This window comes from Emydura macquarii, unplaced genomic scaffold, assembly GCF_026122565.2.
Source record: "Emydura macquarii macquarii isolate MOO-44397 ecotype Brisbane River unplaced genomic scaffold, CSIRO-AGI_Emac_v2 contig_1119, whole genome shotgun sequence".
Lineage (NCBI taxonomy): Eukaryota > Metazoa > Chordata > Testudines > Chelidae > Emydura > Emydura macquarii.
The window spans coordinates 8741856-8763153 of NW_027131256.1; the positions used below are offsets into that span (position 1 = coordinate 8741856).

The 21298-nt window shown below is 43.3% G+C and overlaps 1 protein-coding gene across 3 annotated transcripts in view; it reads left to right on the top strand.

The window, feature by feature from the left end:
- Positions 1-3411: 3411 nt before the first annotated feature.
- Positions 3412-21298, top strand: part of SLC19A2 (solute carrier family 19 member 2) — a 37924-nt gene continuing 20037 nt past the window's right edge. For 2 of the 3 annotated variants that reach the window (XR_010919346.1, XM_067546114.1), the window contains exons 1-3: positions 3412-3662; positions 10292-10900; positions 16769-16991. Coding sequence is in view for 2 of the 3 variants with exons in the window: in XM_067546114.1 (XP_067402215.1) it covers positions 3501-3662; positions 10292-10900; positions 16769-16991 (994 nt within the window). In the remaining variant the exon portion in view is untranslated. The remainder of the gene's footprint in view (positions 3663-10291; positions 10901-16768; positions 16992-21298) is intronic. The other variant, XM_067546115.1, reaches the window with a different exon arrangement.

A 21298-nucleotide genomic window follows, 5' to 3' on the forward strand; every position in this document is an offset into this window, starting at 1 on the left:
ATCCTCACTACTAGACTATATCAAAATTTGGCTGATTCTTTCTGCATAACATCTCTAAATTATGACCTCTCCTATTTATCCACACAGCTAAAACTCTCATCTAGGTTCTCATCATCTCACTCCTTGACTACTATAACATCCTCTTCTTTGACCTTGACAAATGCAGTCTTGCCCCGCTCAGATCCATTCAGAATGCTGCTGCTCTCATCAGTTTGGCCCTGTCACCTCTTTGTTTGCATCCCTCCACTGGCTCCCCCTTTTCTATTGAATCAAACATAAGATGCTTGTCTTCACTTTCAAGGACTTTCAGTCTACCCCCACTCCACCTATCATGTCTCATATGCTATGGAGATGTTCGCTCTTGCATCAGCTCTGACAATGACCCACTTCCATCACCCACTTGTTCAAATTTCAAACCAGCACCTTTGTGCTTTCTCCCATGCTGCTCCTCACACTTGGAAGGAGCTCCCCATAAACTTCCCCAAAACTACCTCATTATCTTCCTCTCCTCTGCCACAAAAAACTTGACAATGGTTAGGCCACTGGTGTGCTGGGATCGCTGCCAGTCATGCTGAGCAGCATTGTCTGATTGTTCCCTTGTGCTCTCCCCACCTATTGTCTTTTCTTATACTTAGCATGTAGTCTCTCTGGGACTATCTTTTTGTTTTGTGTTTGTACAGCATCTAGCACAGTGGGGTCCTGGTCCATCATTGGGTCTGGCTGGCATTACCACAATATAAATAATAATAATAATATGTGTGATGCTGCCTGGAATATAAGTAATCATTTATAATATTAATATAAATATGACAAAATTGCAATGATTCTTGCAAGAGATGCTATGCAAGGTACCGATGGAAAAGTCGTGATTCGCTAAGATTGATAAGCACGTTTATATGTATGTATCAGTTTTGTATAGTGAGTTCTAAATATGTATGGTATATTTGTGTTTCAAACTTGTGCTGTGTTTCTGGGTGATGCTCACAGCCAGGATGGCAGCAGTATTAAGCCTGCTTAATGGCTCATCAAGGGAATTCATTTAAATGTACAATGAATCCAGTGAAAGAACCCAGGGCTACACCTTATGAGTCACTGGGGCATGTAAGAACATGCTTCTGGACAAGGGGCTCTGAGGCTTTTCCATGCCTTGTGCTGGGTGGCTGTGTTTGGGACAAAGGAAGTACAAGCCTCATGGCAGAAACTATAAAATGCAGCTGCACCATCTTGTAGTTGTCTTCATTTCTGCTGCCTTCCTACCTCTGGATCAACTATTCTACATCTGAAGCTGTGAAACAAAGGACTGAGACCCATCCAGGTACTAGATGTATGCCCGAGGAACTGTACAAGCCTGCAAACTCTGCAATTCTGTGGACAATCTGATATATACAAATGACTTCAAAGTCCGTAGCTATCTGATTGCTCTGACCATTTAACATCTCTCATCTTGTTTGCTTCCTTTTATAATGGCTGGCAGCGTGGTATTTTGGGTAAGAACCAAACCTCTATTGATCTGGCAATGTGGCTGAGCCTCGGGGGCTCAAGAGAACATTTTGATAAAGGGAATAGAGTTTTACATAACATCTCTTTATTGGACCTAGTTGCTGATTGGGAGCCAGTGACTGAAATGCAATAAAGGAGGCAGTGTATTTCTTTTTTGGGGCATCCTGATAATCAATGTGGGGAATCAGAAGCACTCTTTGTAACGGGTTGGTGAATCTAACTGCAGTATTAGCCACCAGTTTGGGAGAATCTGCTTTCCTTTTTGCAGCCTGTCCTGACCTTGGCATTTTCAGTTACGCTACACATGGGCATGGATGGATATACAATAAGTATATATTGCACTGTGTAGTACCGGCGGTGCAGAGATTTTATACTGTACACTGCCAGTGAATGGGGCACACTGTGTGTAATTGCACTGCTCATTGTTAGAAGGGGGGATGTTGCACTGAGTGCTACTAGTGAGGATCGAGATATTTCACTTCAATTTGACATATGTGCAGCTAGTGATCCAGTTTCATACAGGACAATCCTCTTTTTGTCTAGTTTGTACCCCATCCGGTACTGAGAAAACACCTGGTTTTGTCTGGTATTGGATGGGGGATGACATTTTAAACAGCTCTCTGTTCTGCCCCCGCTGGCATGACCAGCATGTAAGGTCATGCTGTCAGGGCATGGAGGCATGCTCTTGAAAATGGCATCCCCCACACTGCGTGACCTTGCATGCACCATGCTTATTGTTCTCCATCTGACATGCAGGAGACAGCAGCACATGCAGTATCCGATGCACACCACCATTAACAGCCTGTAACATATCCTGTATACATCAGCCTGCACTATATCACACCTACTGGGGTCACTGGCCTATAGCATTACCTGCAATACATCCTGTGCCTACCATAGAGTGGTCACTCACGTTTCCAGAATAATGGCCATGCCAGCACTTCTGGGAACAGAGTGGGCCTGGCCTCTACCTGCATGAGGCTTCCCTGCTCTCCCTCCCCTGCCAGCATGACCTTGGTTGTCAACCCTCTAGGACTGTCCTGGAGTCTCCAGGAATTAAAGAGTAATCTTCAATCAGAGATTATGTCATGTGATGAAACCCCCAAGAATACATCCAACCCAATGTGGCAAGGCAGCATTGCCAACTCCTGCGATTTTATTGTGACTAGGTGACGTTCTTCTCAAAGCTCCAGCCTTGATGGCATTTGACTATGTGAGAAGTTTGTGCTATTCAAAAACAGTAATTTTCTACCACTCCTGGCTGGGGACAAAAAATATCTTGAAAATATGATGCCCTATAAGCTCAAAACACAGAGGACAAGTTAAAAAACCAACCCAGAATTTACTGTGTACTGTCACATGACTTCTAAGTCAGGCTCAAGTTTTCTCAGGGCCTGACTCCTCCTGCACGTTAACTACTTATGCTAAACAACCTGCCCCACCTGGTGACACTGAGTCCTGGAGAAGAGCTGGGCACAGTTAAGCACATCTCCCACCAACAGAAGCTGTTCCAGTCAAAGATACTTTCTCATCCAGCTGGCCTCTGCAGCTAACAGCGCAGAGCAGGGCACGGCCTGGGCCCACGTCTCTGGAACCCGCTGCAGTGCTTGGTCCCGCCATCCCGCTGCTAGTCCACCGGGACCGTCTCAGCTGCCCTACCCCGGCCACGCGCCTGCCCCTGCCCCTGCCCCTCCCCCTCCCCCCACACCCAGCACACGCTCGCGCCCTCCCTCTCCTTCCTAGGCTGCTCCATTGCGAACGTTCAGCGTCAAAGCATTCTGTCCGCTTTCATTGGCTGAGCCTTAGGGGCGCGGGAGGCTCTGTCCAATCAGACAGCCGCTTGCGCCTTCCTCTCCTCCCCCCCCGCCAATACATTCGAGCGACGGCGGCGCCGGCCGGCTTGGCGCAGCGTGGAGGTCAGGTCGCCTTTGGCGGCGGCGCGCGTGTGGGGGGCGCGTGAGGCAGCTCTTCCCCGGGGACCGCGCCGAGAGGCCCCCCGCATGGAAGCGCTGCCTGGCTCCGGGCGGGCTCCCCGCGGCCGCTGCTGGGCGCTGCCCACCGCGCTGCTCTGCCTGTACGGCTTCTTCGCCAGCCTGCGGCCCTCGGAGCCCTTCCTCACCCGCTACCTGCTGGGGCCCGACAAGAACCTCACCGAGACCCAGGTACTCGCGGCGCTGGAGGGGATCTTCCCCCTCCCCGCCCGACTAATGCAGCCCTCCCGGAATTGCATCTGCATCCCCTCCCCCTGCTGGAGTGTGACTCCTTGTTCGTTTTTTTCCGAGCTAGGCTTCAGGGAGGCAGCGCTGCCAGGGTCTGCGTGTTAGCGTGGGGCAGTGAGTGGTAGGCAGGGCTACGGCTCTGCCGCTGATTCTCCACGGACTTGGGGAAATCACTTACACTTACGCCTCCTCTTCCCTTCCTGTGAGCTTGGGTAATGGCTTTTGTGACATGCTCGGGGTCTTGTAGTAAATGCAGTTTCCCATTGCTCTGCAGGAAAGCGATGGCAGGGGTTAGTAGTGTACGTTTGCCTTCTATTACCCTGCTAACATACCTCAACTTGAACCTGGAGGGAGTATGGCTAGGTCTTTGCTGCCCCCCCTTCCTCCCCCCCAAAAAAGGGAGGTTGGGGGGGGTTGTAAGGAGTGAGATAGCTAATGTGACTCTGCTTTCTTATTGTAAATCGTAATGGAGAGAAGGCACAGGTAGCTTTTACCCTACTATAGTGATACAAGGTCAAACCCAGGTGTGGGCTATAGTGTTGCCCTCCCCTAGTTACATTGTGGTTAAAAAGTACCTGTGCCTTGTCTCCAGTAGGATTTTTACAGCGAGATAACGAACATTCATTAGCTATCTCGCTTTAACACTGGCCTTTTATATCAGTGACAAGAGGGTAGTTCAGTCTCTGTCCTGTTGTTGGCCTGGCTGAGCTGGGGTGGGGAGGAGTGCATGGGGGGGGGCTTAAAAATAAAAAAGCTGAGGTCTCAGAAGATCCTTCTTGTTAAGTAGACTTCAGTACAATGACTCTTGATCAGAATTATTGAATTAAGACTGGTGATTTGGAGCAAAAATGTTTGTTGGTTTACACTTCCCCCTTTTCCTTCCCACTGCTAACTAGTTTCCTGATGTTCTTCACCTGCAAATATTTGGGAAATACCAGGAATATAAAAATAGCTCTGTCCTATGTTGTGATTGCAGTTTTCTGTCTGAAACAATGCTCCTTCCTGATAAATTCCTTCAAATAGCATAGGCCTGGTCTACACTACAGAGTTGATGCAAGTTACACCAACAATCAAAAAGCATTATAATTACTTTGCTTGTGCACGTTCACACAATGTTCCTTTCTGTGGACTGTGTCCACAGTTGGGGCTCTAGCATCGATAGTGAGAACAGTGCAGTGTGGGTAACTATCCCACTGTGCCACTCACCACTTTCTGCATCTATCTAGGAGTTGTGGGAAGGCAGAGTGGTTCGTAATGCATCATGCAGTTCTTTCCATCCTATCATTCCATAGGTTTCCAACTGCATTTTGTGGCATTTTTTAAAGGCCCATGTTTATTGTGTCCAACATCTCTATTTGAAAGGATGGATTCTGCACTGCTCTCCACTGTTGTGGTCACTGTTATGAACACATGGTTGGTGGTCTCGCAGTGTAACATGAACTCCCAATCCGAACAGGCATCTGTTCAGGAGCCTAGCCTGCTGCATGCCCATGGAAACAACCAACACCAGAGTATTTTTGACATTCATGGAACAGCAGCATGAGTGGTGGGATCGCATCGTTATGCAGGTCTGGGATGATGAGCAATGGCTGCAGAATTTTTGGACGTGGAAAGCCACCTTCCTGGAACTTTGTGTGAAGTTGTAACACTGTGTCACAGACACCAAAATGAGAGCTGCCCTGTTAGTGGAGAAGTGCATGGTGATTGCCATATGGAAGCTGGCAGCTCCAAACTGCCAACGGTTGGTTGCAAATCATTTTGGAGTCAGGAAGCCCAGTGTTGGGGCTGCATTAACACAAGTGTGCAGGGCTATTAATCTCAGTCTGCTATAAAGGACTGTGACTCTTGGAAATGTTCGTGAAATAGTGGATGGCTTTCTGGCAATGGGATTCTCTAACTGCAGCGGGGCAATAGAGGCATGCATATCCCAATTTTGATCCCGGACCATCTTGTGAAAGAATACATCAATAGAAAGGGTTACTTCTCTATGGTATTGCAGGCGCTTGTGGATCACTGTGGGCATTTCACTGACATCAGTGCGGGGTGGTTAGGGAAGATGCATGACATATGCATCTTCAGGAACACAAGCCTGTTCAGAAAGCTGCAAGCAGGTACTTTCTTTCCAGACCAGAAGATTCCAATGAGGGATGTTGAAATGCCCATAGTGATCTCGGGCGATCCAGCCTACACTTTACTCATATGGCTCATGAAGCTTTATATGGGCAACCTGGACAGCAGCAAGGAGCGCTTCAACAGGCCAAGGAGGTGATGAATGACCAGGAAAATATTCCCATGGTCATAGCAGCCTGCTGTGTGTTCCATAATAGTTTCTCCTCGGGTGTATTGCCTGTTGGCTGATTTTGAGCAGCTAGATACCAGTGCTGTTAGAGGGGTACAGCTGGGAACTATTCAGATCAGGGAGGCCTTGAGGTTCCATTTTGACAATGAGCACCAGTAATGTCTTTCTATACAACGCTGTGCCATGCTTTAATTTTCATACAAGGCGGCAAGTTTTGATGATTCCTGATCGTGATGTATACTCTGCAAATGATCCAGTTGCCACTGTGTATTAATTTCAGCAGCAAGCACAGTGTGTAGGAGACAAATAAGATTATCTTGCAGAGAGTATGTTTTTATTAAATACCAATTAACACACAATTCTTGTGAGAAGGGAGAAAACTGTGAAGGGCAGTGGATGCGCTCATAGTTGTGTAAGTCCCGCTATAACTTTAGAAGCTGTCTGAAGGGGTGGAGTGATTGGGGTACTGAGATGGGCTGAAAGGTTGGAAGGAAAGTGTGGGAGGAGTTTGGGGAGGGCGTGGCAAGCAGGGGGGCAAGTGCGCATGAATTCTGCCTGTAGTTTGATTAAGGACTTCATCATCTCCGTTTGGTCCTCCATCACTTTTATCATCCTGGCTTTCTGTCCTGCCTATTTTATAATTTTCATTTAAGGTCTCTCAATGCCCTGAGTTTTTGCTCCAATCCTCAGAGGCCGAAGAACATCTCTCAATACATGCCCTCCTTGCTCCTCTTCGGTCGCTTCCATATCTGGCAGAGGCGCTCTGTTGGTGTGTAGGGGATACCCCTGGAGGCCACATCTGCAGAAGCACAAGAAATAATAAGCAGAAGCATGTTTGTTAGTGCACTCACAGCAGGGTGGATTGATTTAAATTATGATTTAAATCGCCAAGAGAAAATCATTGATTTAAATAGTTTCCCACTGATACTACTTCACACATGTCTTAAGCAATGGTGCAAATATTTTCTCTGTGCCTGCAGAGGAAGCTACTGCTGTGAAAAGTTGGCTTAGCAACTGAAGGAACTCTGTTTCAAGGTGCCTGGCTAATGGTTTCCACCAATTCAGGGGAGTGACTTTGTTCCAAACATCATCAGTAAACATGTACTGTTCAAATGGTTCTGCTCCACCCCTGAAATTTATTATGACTGGCATAACTGAAGAGTGATTTTTGAGATGCCCATGCCATGGCAGCAGCATCTTCTTCAGAAGTTAGGCATCTACCTTATATCTGGAGTCGAGAATGTTCGCAAGAAAATGAGGTGATTAGTGCTTGATCCATTTGCTTCTTTATTGCCTGCAGTTAACTTTCTGTTGAGATTTCTTTCTTCAGTATCTCTTGAAGTGCCTTCCAAATTTCGACAGCATCAGCAATGCAGCAACAATTTCTCTGTTTAAGGCTTCAGTATACTGAGCATATCCTCTACATTCCTCTTTAATCCAATGTTAGATACTTTGGATGAGATACTTCCATCTATTTTGTCATGGTTTTCTTCACAAAGTTTTATGAGAATAGGCCAGTTCTTAATAAATTGTTCTGAACAATCAGCCACAGAATTCCATCAAACATCTTGAGGGAGAATTAGTTTGGATTCTCCTGCTCTCTTCAGTGAAGCTGAAGCAAAATGGTTATTACGGAAGTATTTTGTGACTTCAACAACATTTTCTTTTATTCCTGGAGAAGATGTACTTAAGTCTTTGGCTAAAAGATGAATATGGCACTGCAGCCATATGTTGTTAAGGAGCATCCTTCCATTTCTTCTTCTAAGTATCTTCTCATCTTTGCCACATCTGCAGCATTATCTGTGACAAAACTGCGCACGTGACCGTTGAACTTTTGTTCAGTTTATTACAGCTTTCACTGCTGCTACTTTTAAATATTCTGTTGTGGGCTTTTCCCAATGTATCTATTCTTTCTGAAAGATATGCAACCCCATCTTCTGTTGTCACACAGGCACATATTACTGGATCATTGTGTACATTGCTCCACCCATCAAGGCTTAAACTGGCAAATTTCCCCTCAGTATTTCTTGCATACTGTTCAAGTTCTTTCTCATACACTGTGTCTAGCAACCTTCCACCAATGTCTGCTCTACCAGGTGGAGTGTAGCCTGGTTGTAAGGACTCAACCATGTCGATGAAGTGTTCATTGTTAACAATGCGAAAAGGAGAATTTATGGCATAAATTAACCGAGCAATCTTTTCATCTTGGTATTTGCTGGTCCTTACTACGAACCCATCCATGATGGTGGTTTTACTGAATGATTGAAATCTTTTGCTTGCTACTGATACTTTGTTGTCTGAAATACATTTAGTTGTAGCACTGCTGCTAAAAGTACCAATGGAGAACTCTGAAGTTGTTGCAGATACAGTCACAGTTAGTCTCTTATGCTTAAATGGAATCCTGAAACAAAATTCAAAAATGATTTTGAAAAGTCATTCTTCTCACGCTATCATTCAGTTAATTACATTTTTTCAGCAAGGATGCAGATCCGATTCCAAATTACCAAAAAAAGCTAAGACTGACTGCACTTAGGCCATGTCTATACTGATGGCAGCAAATTCGCTGCCACCAGATCAATCTTTCTGGATCAATTGAGCGGTCAGTGTAGACCCACTCAATCGATCAGGAAGTCGACTGAGTAAAACCACCCCCTCAAGTAGCGTAGTGCTGCATCGACGGGAACACTGTTCCCGTCCGCGCAGTGTAGACAGCGCACAGAAGGGAAGCAGAGCAGTTGACGTGAGTTGTGCAAGCTACTCTGCGTAGTTTGTGAAACTCCTGTCGACTGCCGCCGAATCGCCAGGTGAGTGTGGACCAGACCTTAGAGTGCACTTAATTTTGGAGTAAGCCCCATAGAACTCACTGGCACTTCTGTTTTTTGAGAAAACAAGTATAGGATGGGGTTCCCTGGGGAAAGCTGAGTTTTGCTGAAGTAAAATAGGGAATAGATTTATAGCATCACCATTATGGTCTGTGGCCATAATGTTCCAAAATAAGGGGCATGTATTATGCTTCTAAACAAACAAGTCATAAGGATTAGCTAAGCTAAACTTCTTTTTCTAGCAACATCCAACATAGCAAACAGTTAGGGAATTTACTTGTTAAATCACACCTATATTAAAAGACATAGAGAAAATCTTGAATGGTGCATTGCAAAGTGAATTATTTAAGTTACTAACCAGTTGATCCACATTCTTCAGACCTATCCACATCTTCATCCACGTCATTTTCTCCCAATAAGCAGTTTTCATTTTCATTCTTGCAACTAGGCCCTGTGTCGTCGTCTTGCACTACTTACACTTGACACATTTTCCTTTTTACCCAGGGAAGGAATGTCTTCAAAATATTCCCAGATAGGGTCTCCCTTCTGCCCAGAAACCATGCCAGTTTTTCTGTGGCAAAAGTGTGGAGGCATATAGGAGGCTGTGTGTGTACTGAATGTCTTCCCTTTTTCTTTCCAGTCCACTCCACTCTTCCTTTCTACTCTGCCTCCGTCCTGTCTTTGTCTTAAGACAGTGTCTTAACTAACTCCTCTGCCTTGCTTGGCCCAGCTCCACCACCACATAAGCACAGAACAGCAACAATCCCATCCAGCCTGTGTCTCTTTGCACATGTGACTTTAGTCTGCTGAGAAACTGAAAGCCCAGAACTTTCAAGAAGCAAGAGCTGTTAGTCTGGACAGACTAGAGCCATTAATTCATTTTTATGAGACTGTAAGTGTAGGTTTGCATGCTCATGATGAGATTTAATTGTAACGGTTATTTTTAAACGAGAGAGAAATTTAGTATTTAAAAAAAAAAAAATCTAAAAATCACTTTTTGAGGGGGAAAAAAATCATTGATTTTTATCCACCCTGTCCATGTCTGTAAAGTACTCTGATCTATAGATGAAAAGCCTTATGCACGTACTTAAGCATCTACGTAGTAGTCTAGTGTTCTGGTAAACAGCTGTTGCATTTCACTAGTGTATGGAAATGATTGTATTTGTGAAGCATTCTGGGGATGGAACGACACGTATAAATTAAGATTTTATTCTAAGCATTCAAACTCTAGGCTACTGTTACCTTTTGCCAAACTCATAGCTCCCTATACAGCATGAGCTGGAGGTAAGGAGGTTTGCTCTGCACATTGTAGAGATCACTTGTTAGCATTGCTGGGAAAATGGTTTTAGTAGCTATTTCTTAAATGCCTGTGTTTAGGAATCTTTATCTTTGAACTTCGTAATAAAGCTTACTTGCCCAGATGGGTGGTTAATGGCTTGCTTTTCTTACAGGTTTTCAACGAAATTTATCCAGTATGGACCTATTCATATTTGGTGTTGCTGTTTCCTGTATTCCTTGCAACAGACTATCTCAGGTACAAACCTGTAATCCTTCTCCAGGGACTGAGCCTCATAGTGACATGGTTCATGTTGCTCTATGCACAAGGATTGCTAGCTATTCAGTTCCTCGAGTTCTTCTATGGATTGGTGACTGCTACGGAGATTGCCTATTATTCCTACATCTATAGTGTTGTGGACTTGAACTTGTACCAGAAAGTCACCAGCTACTGTAGAAGTGCCACCTTGGTGGGTTACACTGTGGGTTCTGTGTGTGGACAGGTTCTGGTATCGGTTGCCAGTTGGTCCCTCTTCAGCTTGAACGTCATCTCTCTGACCTGTGTGTCTGTGGCTTTTGCCACAGCCTGGTTTCTGCCAATGCCACAGAAAAGTTTTTTCTTTCATCACGTCGTGAGCAGCCAGGTCAGTAGGGAGATGAAAGTTATAGATTGTAAAAACAGAACTGTCATCAGAGATGATCCTGCCTTAAAGAGGGTCCCTGGGTGGGAAGACATTGAGTTGAAAGTTCCCTTAAATGCGGAGGAGCGTTCTGCAGAGACACAGGTAAGCCATGTTGTCTTCCATTCCCTGGAACATGACACTACCATGGCCATCTTGTATATGTAGAGAACTGGGCGTCTCAATTACTTGGCAGCAAAAGGTATTTCTCTCCCCTCCTCCCCCCACCTATTCATAGCACAGGAAAGTGGTTTCCTGGCTTCCTTTTGATCACACAGTATTGTAATATATTGTTCCTGCAGGTATCTGGTCACGTTACTATAAAACCCTAGAGAATTTGAAATATCAAGAGGAAATTCATAAATTCACATTCAGTTATTTAAGAAATTACTCGCTACTTTGTGGGGGAGGCAGTGAGAACCTTATGGGTGCCCAAAGTGCAGTTAAACATTCAGTGGTGTCACAATATGTAGCTTTGCAACCACCACCTTGATAACAGGGTGAGAACAAAACTGAAGAACTACAGAGTTTTATTGCAAGTGAACTTACTAATCATTTCATCTGGCCTGGAAGATAGTGTACACAACCATAACTTCTTGTACTGACACAGTAAGTTCTGCTGCAAACCTGTGGGAATATTCTAAATAGTATTCTTTTGTCCAGTTGCCCAGTTGTATAATGAACTTTATTACCACTTGGCCTATGTAGTTACTGTAAGTGGACTACAACAAACTTAGCCCCATTTTTTGATCCTGAAAGTATCGGAGTACCTTTTTATACCAACTCTGTGCTGAAATTCTTTGACAAGTGACTATCACAATAAATCACAGCAAATACTTGTGTGTATACTCTGTGTGGTGCAGTTATAAGGTCAATAAGTGACAGAGGACGTATGGATAAAGAAGTCTTCAGGAGGGACTTGAAATGAGTTGGAGAGACAGCTTTATGGAAAGATGTTGGAAGCTACAGAGAAGAAAGTTCTTGAACTGTTACTGACGATACTTTTATCACATTCTGAGCTGCAGTCCAGACCAGTGAGGGGTTGTCACTGCTTGCCCTTCAACCTTAGGTGTCTTACAATGCTTTGCTGTTGTAGTTCCCAACTTGGGTCGCTCACAATGCGCCTGCCAGCATGCTGGTCACACTGGATTAGTTTTGATTTAAAAAATAAAGTTTATTTAAGTACAAAGTGATTTTAAGTGAGTACAAGTATAAGGCACTAAAATCAGAAATAGTTACAAGAGATATATAGAAACTAAAACTTAATAGGCTAGACGGGGTGATTCAAGGTAAAATCCTTACCGTTTGTTTCCTGCAACAGGGCTGACCAAATTCTCAGGTCAGAACTCCTCCCAAAGTCCAGAGGCATGTTCCTTTGTCATCCTAGGTGAAAGAGAGAAAACGTGTGGGAGACCTGGGGCTGTTTTTGTCCCTCCCTTTTATAATCCAGTCACCCTTTGAAGTGTATTCTTTTGAGGCTTACCCCTTGTGATGGAGTCCCCCAGGAACAACACTCTGGAACCACTCAGGGCGAAGCCAGGCACAATGCTAGTGCTTCAGAGTCTGCCCCCTGGGTCTTCCCACACCAGTGTAGCTGCCTCCTGAATCTGACCTCAGAGCATTCAGCACCTCTGCTCCCCCTGGATGGAACTCTGGGGAGCTCCTACATGCCCCCAAGGGGCCGTGCACCCCGCCTTACTATCAGAAGTGATTCACAGTCAGTGTGGCAATCAGAAGGGTTTATTAGTTCTCAGGATCACAGTGTAGAAAGGCTTTGTTAGCAGCTGAATCAAAAGTTACAGCAGCAACCAACTAAGGGGCTTCAGAGCCCACATTCTCGGTTCCAGTTCCTCCGAGCTCCCTTACAAGGGACGGGCCCTTCCAGCCAGCCATTCCCCAGAGCCCTTCCCTTGCTCCTCCCCAGTCCTTTGTCTCCTTCCTGGGCCAGGTGTCTTCTACTCCCTGTCTCCGCCAGCCCCAACCTATTACAGCTAGTTAACCCAGGGCAGAGGGGTCTAGTTCTTGTCTGCATATATGTGGCTGGGGAAGGGCCCTCCGCCCTCTAGTGGCCTCTGCGATGATCACACACATGGATCCCATCACCAAAATACATGAGTTAACATATGAAGGAAACTGAGGCACACACACAGCACTCAGAGAAAACCCCAAGAATAGCTCCACTTCGTGTCACCCCTCAAACCAAAGTTTTTCAAACTTTAAAGAAGGCCCTCTGGAGCAGTGGTTCTCAACCAGTGAGCTGCTTGTGGCCCAATCAGCACACAGCTATGGCCCATGTGACATCCTCAGGGCCATACAGATATGCAGGCCCCCTATATATACACAGTAACATCTAGAGAACTGCATATGTGGCCCACAATGGTAAATAAGTTGAGAACCACTGACGGAAAAGCATTCCTGTCTAGTCAGAGCTGTGTGCGTTTGAACATGTGCTACCACCATCATATGGGGGAATTCATAACTTTACATACGATGTTGCTACATCCCCTTTCACCATGGTATTATTGACCAGTGAGTTTTTAGTGTTCAAGTGATGGCATATATCACATGGCATATTTTGTACAAAGATTATTACACTAGTGGGTAGTTTTGCAAGGTCTCCCTAAGAACTGGAGGACCATTGAGCATAGATGAAGGGAAGTCTGTCTTTTTTATTATGCTACTTTTGGTGGATGGGGTAAGGGAGTTCTTGGATGGCTCAAGTCTATGTAATGAACTATTGAACCAGTGATCTTGATCAAAAGCCCTCCTCCTCTCTGGCCTTCAGTCTGAGGAGCCGTTCAGTCAGTCCCACCTGTATCTGGACTATTTGTCCACTGTGACATCAGCAATAAGATAGTGCTTTCCTTGTCAGTTTCACTGACAGTTTCATCTAGCAATACCCATAAACACCTTGAGAGCAGTGATTCTTACTAGGTGAAGTCCAGTGTTGGACTCCTTTAGGATTCTCAGAGGAAATATGAGGTATGTGAACTTATGAATCTCGTCATAGTGAGTGTGCTTTTTGTCTTAAAGCCTCAGCTGCTGAAATAAAATGATTATGTAATAGTTCTAAAGTGTGAGGCCAACAGATGCCACAAGATTATCTAGTCGGAGTTTCTGTATATCACAGGCCACCAACACCACCTGCATATCAAGCCCTAAATTGGAGCTAGATCAAAGAATTACAGCCTTCAGCAGACTGAATTATTGTGTGCCACAGGCAGAGAACAGAAGAGATCCAGGTGCACTAGCACCCAAGGCCCCTGCAGTGGCAGGGAATTGATTTATGTTAGCACCTCCTCTTACACACTTCAATAACATTTTAGTTCTCCTGGTTGCCAAAAACACCTTGAAGGGTGACCAGAGTTGTACCCTAAAGGCTCCGAAACCAGAATGAAAAGAAAAGAACCCCATTTTATGAGTTGTTTGAGGCCCAGCTCATAATTTTTGACTGCTTGAAGTTAGCCTCTATAGTAGTGCCAAGTTTATTTAAAAAAAAAAAAAAACACAAACAAAAAAAACAAAATAAAACCCCAAGTCCCTCTTTGCACTCTAGATGGCTTCTTCATGTCTCTTTTTTCAGGATATCTGTGGTATCTATTCAAACTTGCACACTCCAAAATTGGAGAGTCAGTGCAAACACAAGGCCAGCAGAAAAGTGTCCTGGAAAGACTGAGCGGTGAGGGGAACAGGTAACAGAAGAAGATGAAATATAATATAAAGTCCTGTGCTCTAGAAAGAAGCAAATAGCACAAATACAAAACATATACAAACAGCTGCATTATTGCACTAGCAAGCTTGTCTTGTCTCTTAATAGGGGTAACAAATTTAATGGTAAAAGAAAGGTACTGAGTTAAGAAGCTTGGGATCTACTTCCAGCTATGTCATGAATGAACTGTGACTCTGGCCATATCACTTCATCTCTGTGTGGCTCAGTTCTCTGTCACTGACTTAACCATAATGTCCGCTTGTAAATGCTCTGTGATCCTTAAATGAAAGGTGCTATTTACTGTCCCATTATTGCCTTAATATAACCAAGCATGCCAGTTGCCACTCACATGGTCGTACTGGAGGATAAGGAGAACAGCTGGGTGTCCATAAATTTCTTGCCTTAAGTAGCTCTGATATAAGTGAGTCTGAGAACCTGGCTTAGTCATTCCTGGAAGGTGAGAGAAGCTGGTGATTACTGAGCCAGCTACCCTCTCCTTCGACACAGGAAATGTTAAGCTGGCATCAGTGACATCAGAAAGCTAACATCCCTCTCCTACACCTAGTCCAGCATCCACGTCCAGCATCGCATGATTCAGGGAGGAGGGCTGCCACAGTTGCCTACAGTAGAATTTGGCTTTACCTTTAAAAAATAAATAAATAAATAAACCCCTCACATACAAGTTATGTGAAAACAACATTATTTAGGTTGCAGAGACCAACACTTGAAAGTAAGGAAATGCCAGTTTTACGATTGCCTGGGCAACCTTAATTCGGCCTTCTTGTGCGGATGCATTATGATTCGTGTCTAACTGCATGATCGTATACTACTTTTTTCCCCTCCCACTGTTTCACTCAGTGTACAGAATGGGCATACAAGGGGGTAAAACGAAGGTTTTATACAGATCACCATAAATATGGCATTTCCTAACTTTCAGGTGCTCGACTTCTCAACTTCAATGTTCTCAACTTATTTTTATGAATATAACTTGTATAGGAAGTCTGCAGTTTTTAATAGGCATCATAGTAGAACGGAGCTTAAGGACAGGGCAGTAGCTTCACAAAGTATTTCAGGAAGGGCATTCCATGCCTAAGGGGCTGCTGACGTTGATTGCAGAGGGTTTGGGGAGGAGAATCCTAATGGTGCCAGTATGAGCCTTAATGATTTTGGGAAAAACCCTGCAGCATCTTGTACAATACGAATTACTTTGTACCAACTCCTACACACTGTTAACTTCACTGGGTGAGGAATTGCTATATCTGCTATTGAAGCAAAGTGGTCTGAAATTTGGCATCTTTACTACAAAGCAAGCCAGCACTGATTTTTCTCTGCTGCTGTTCACATAAAGCAGTATGGAATACAAGTCCATTTTAGAGACTAACCAGCCTCTGTAATGGATGATTTTAATTTAACTTCTGCCCTCCCCCCCCCCACTGCAAACACTTAAAAAATCTCTCCCTGGAACTTCTGCACCCAGCCTCATTCTAGGTGAGCTGAATGAGAAGATAACTTGTTTCTTTCTCTTCCCACAGTCTAGTAACTGTGGTTGCAAGAAACTTCTGCTCTACAGCTCCTATATCTGTTGGAATAACCTTTCTGTATCTTTGCTCCATAGACACTCCTATCTCCACACAACACATCTGTGATTGTATGAGCCTCGTGACCTATGTAATTGTATTGCAGCTCTTGATAGATGGGGTATGAAGCTATGTAATAAGACCACTAATTTGAATAATTGTAACCTCCGAAAACTGGTTTTGTGGCAAACTTCCAAATACCTGTGGTTGTGCTCAAACTCTTACTACTTGGTCTCTGGTTCAAATCCAGCTCAGGCTGGCAATGACTGAAAGCTGTTTTTAATAGCTCTGTGGACTGTGTGAAATAGGTTGGTGGCCTCTGTCCAGTTCCTGGTGAATAGGATGGGGAGGGGGGAAATCAAACTCCTTTCCCTCCCTCCAAACTAGCAGTAAATTGGCCCTTAGAATTTAGAGGCCAAGGCCTAAATAGATCATGGAGAATTAACTATTTCTTACCCTCCACCCTAAACCTCCACAGGTGATGTTGCTGGGACAACCTGGTGGGGATGATTTGTTGCCTACTCTGAGTTGTGGTGTGTCCAGGGCTATTACTTTGGCATTTCCTGTCAGTGCTAAATGCATTTCCATATGCTGCCTTGTGAAGTAAAGCGAATCGTTCAGAAGAGGGATTTTGAATTTGTTTCTTGGTTTTGTGTGTGTGTGTTTTTTTTTTTTAAATCTGTGCAGGAGCAGAAAGTGGATATCTCAAGGGTGCTCAAAGAGCTATGGCAGGACTTTCTGCAGTGCTATTCCTCCCGGCCTATGCTCTGCTGGTCTGTGTGGTGGTCACTCTCAACTTGTGGCTACTTCCAGGTAATAAACTACGTGCAAGGCTTGTGGGAAATGGTGGTGCCGTCTCAGAGCTTCAAGATCTATAATGGCGGTGTGGAGGCAGTTTCGACACTACTAGGTAAGCTACCTACTTAACTCCTGTTTGAGCATGCATGTCATAAGGCATCTAAACACTGTATGACAAACCAGAGAATTAATTAGCATGTTACATCCTTCAAACTCAGTATTGCCAAAACACAGGTCTGATATTGCAGTGCTTCCTAGGATGTACAGGAGGGAGACTGGCACTGAATCAAATTTTCATTGGGTGAGTTTCATGTGAAGTGTCTCAGGGTGACTCAGCTGCACTACACTGATTTTGTAATCCAAGAGGTAGGTGTTGAAATACCTGGTCCTTCTACCTGCAATGTGTGCAGGGTTACAGGTCCCTCCCAAAGCAGTCGCAGCTCTGACGTGTTTAACAAAACTCTCCAGATGTATGACAGACTCCTATGTACTGTTAAGTGCCAGTTTAAATGCAATTGAGGCTATAGAACTTCATTGCTCAAACCATTTTTGAGCAACCACCATTTTTAGTTGGAAGTATTGGAAGAAACTTGTGTGCCTCAAAGCCATCTGCCCTGTAACCTCAGTTGCCATAGCCTTGCTTGACTGAAAGGGTCAGGTAAGGCATAAGCGAAAAACTTGTGTAATAGAATGTCCAGTCGACTTCTCCATTGTCACAGCTGTGGGATACTTTTAATACTGCTCTAACATGTTCACTCAGAGGAGCACTAAATGATACTGCATTAGGTTCCAGATGTGTATAACCCCCTCAGCCTACTTGGGGAAACACTCAATAAATATTAATGGCCTCATGTTTTTTTCCCTTCCTCAGAGGTGCTGAGCACTTGCATGGGGTTCATTGGAACAAGTCCTCAGAGGTGCTGAGCTAAGAGGTGCTAAGAGACTTGGCCCTGTACAGATCATCATTTTCTAGGCACAGAACTTGGCAGGCTTAATTCTCACTTCTCTGCCTTAGCCATTAGCAGAGCCCTGCAAATCCACGAATATCCGTAGACCATTCCTGTGGATTGTGGATGGATGCAGATCCAAATCTTACTAACTTAAGCCACCTGCTTCCACAGTGCTCAGCCAAGCTTAAATAATCAATACAACAAATCTGACTGCTCAAGTACAGTACCTCTTGATGATGGTGTCAGAATAGCTCTCTCAAGTCTGAGCTAGAATGTGGTATGGGTGCAAGGTCTACGCTGGGACTTGTGTTAACACTAGGAGTTGCTCTTTTTCTTACTTCATTGAAACGAAAACATTGTAATATTAATCGTGATTCATCTTGGTGAAAAAAGGAAATGAAATAAATTCAGGCCAGAATTTTGGTAACATGCTATCACTGGAAAGAAAATAAGCCTTGGATAATTAGAATTCTGTTAATATCTGTTGGAGGAGAGACTAGATTGTAAAAATTGGTTCCAAAGGCATATACTAGTTGGAGAGCAAGGACAAGTTTATTGGCTTCAATGTGCGAGACTTGTCATTGATCAGTCCTTTTAAAAAAAAAAAAAAAAAAAAAAAAAGGCTTGAATTGGTGCATGCATAAACAGAAGCTTCCTTGCCCTTTGAGTGATGCAAGTCAGTTTACTAGCTATCAAATACAAAGCTTTCAGTCATTTTTCTAGTTTTTGCTCTCTGGTAGAAAGTCCAGTCCAGATGACCTTTTGGCAGAGCAGATTGATTTAAACCAGCAAGTAGGAAAACTTGATTTAAATAATCAATTTTAATTGGGTTTTGCATTTGTATGAGTTATTTTCCTGAAGAGTTGTGTTTTCAGTGTTTGGTAACCATTAAAAACATTGATTTGCAATTAAATATAGCCCTTAAGCTAAATTTGATGCTGCTTCTTGCTAACCTGGAGGATACACTAGCTTTGAACATTTAGTTAAGCCATTATATAGTTTAATGTAGGTTTATTCAGAATCTTAATTTTTACTTATGTTAGAAAATGGTGAATTATACACTTATTTATTGGATGATTAATATTTTTTGGTTGTGATTTGCATCAAACCCTGTTTGGATGGGAAAAATTACCTTTAATTGTGTTTGGGTACATAACTTTTTTTTCCAAAATGTTTTGCATTTAAAACTAATTGATTTATTAAATAAAGGAAATATTGTCTATAGTTAGTACATTGAACTGATTGTTTCTGGTTACCATGTTCTTCGAGGTTCTTAGAAGTAGTAGAACTCATCATTGGCTTTTTCTTTCATAGAATGGAAGAGAAAAACAAGCATTCCTGCCTTTCAAATGCCTCTGGTTTCTTAACTTTGAATGAACTAGTCATTGAACTGAACAAGGTTGAATAAAGTGAAATGAAGGAAATATTTTCTCTGTGCTTGCAGAAGAGGCTGCTGTTGTCAAAAGGTGGTTTAACGCTTCAAACTATGGCTCCAGATGCCTAGCCAGTGGTTCAGTGGTGTGACTTTATTAAAAAAAAAAACCAAAAAAAAAACTCAGCAGCAAACGTGTACTGCTTTATTTTTTAAATTTAATGTAAATATTAATAGATTATAGTAAATTTAGGCCTGAAAATAGGGTGTTAATTATGAATTTAATTTTAAATAGGTTTAGTTTTTTAAAAAAAACCTGTATTTATTTTAAATTTAAATCAGATTTTTTTAAATTAAAAAAAATCTGATTTAAATTTGAATGAAAAAAATCCATTTTTATCCATCCTGCCAATTGGCATAAAATTCCTCCATGACAGAGGGTGGTGAAAAAAATCTCTTATCAAAACCAGTGACTCCTGAAAAAATCAGATTCTAGGAGTCTCAAATTGGGACTACCAGTTCCATCTATAATTATGCTATCGTTACAGCTCGGGCTTCTGATTTTAGATTTTAACCAATAAACACCGATAAAACACCCCATACACCAAAGAAAGTGTTTATCCAATGAACACCAGAAAAATCCCAAAATGATTACTTGTATCTAAGGGTTGGTCTACAGCTCAGTAGTATGGACCATGGGGTTTGATATCTAAAGCATGCAAATGTGTTATGCATTAATTGCTCCATGTAAACCCTACTGGCCCATATTAAAGGTTCCCTAGTGCACTTTAATGTAGTTTGAAACAATACTATTTTAAAGCACACTAGGGAATGTTAGAGGAGATTATTTATTACAGTAGTATACTACTGTAATAAGTAATGTGTATATAATGTACATTACTCATTACAGTATATATAAAGAGCCCCAAATACCCCTGATTCTTGGACAGGTAAATAAAACAAATTGCTAAAAAAATAAACCCTGAAAAATTACATGAAATCCCCCTTCTGCTTCCCCCCTAAAAAACCAGAAGCCTTAATTACAAACTACATGAAGATCTGTGTAAAACAAATGCTGCGTGTGGCTTAAATAAACTGACCTCATGACTAATAGCACTTTCCAGCCTTCAGCTCCTCTTCCTGGGCAGGTGTCCCTCTTGTTTGTAACAACTCAAACTGGCTACTTCAAAGAACACCTCACGCTAGATCAAGATATGGCAACTGTCTTGTTTTCCTTGCAGTTGCCAGTTCTTCCACAGTGGTGGATTGTGATGTGAAACCATTAAGTCAGCTATGTCAAATGGCAGGTTGATGACTGTATTTATAGTGTTAGGTGGCAAGTAATAAAACCCTAAGGGAAAGGAGGGATGAAACTCCGAGTCTTCAGTTGGATCCCCCAGAAAATGAGCTGATGTCGAGATTATGAAACTAGCAAATAAATAAGCAATTTTGGGTTTTTTTTGTTTGGGTGGGATTTTTCAAACAGTTAGCAGCCTGTGGTTTTTCCCATTTGTTATTGAGGCTGCTTTTTTATTTTTCCCCTTGGACTATGTCCAGAACAATGATGCTATGATGCAAATCCCTGCCCAGCGCCAAGGTGCAACCCTCTCCTTGCTATTTTTGGCCCTTTTGGGTTGGTCAAAAAAAAATCAGGCTTGTTTTTGGGCACTTTTTTAGGTTTTGAGGACTAAGCATCTATGTGAAGATTACATGAATAGGGTGACCAGATGTCCAAAGTAAAAAGCAACGACATATGTCCTTAGGAGAGTGTTGGTGGACACTGGGAAGATGTGCATGGGAGAGTGTGAGAGAAGTGGCAATTCCTGTCTTTCCCTAGAATGGCAAGAAGGAGACAGGTTCAGACCCATTGCTTAGCAATGTGCAAGAAAGTGCTGAATGAAGGCCTCATGGGGCTAGGAGTCATTAGACAGCCTGACAGGAAGGCAAGATGCGGTCATGTTATGGGGTTGATACCTGGAAGCTGGTGAAGGCTCCTTAATGTGGCTGGTCTTCCAGATGTTACAAAAGAGATGAAACACTGCCTTGTAACTCTCTAATAGAGAGTGAATGTAATCTCATTTTTTCACACACCGCCTG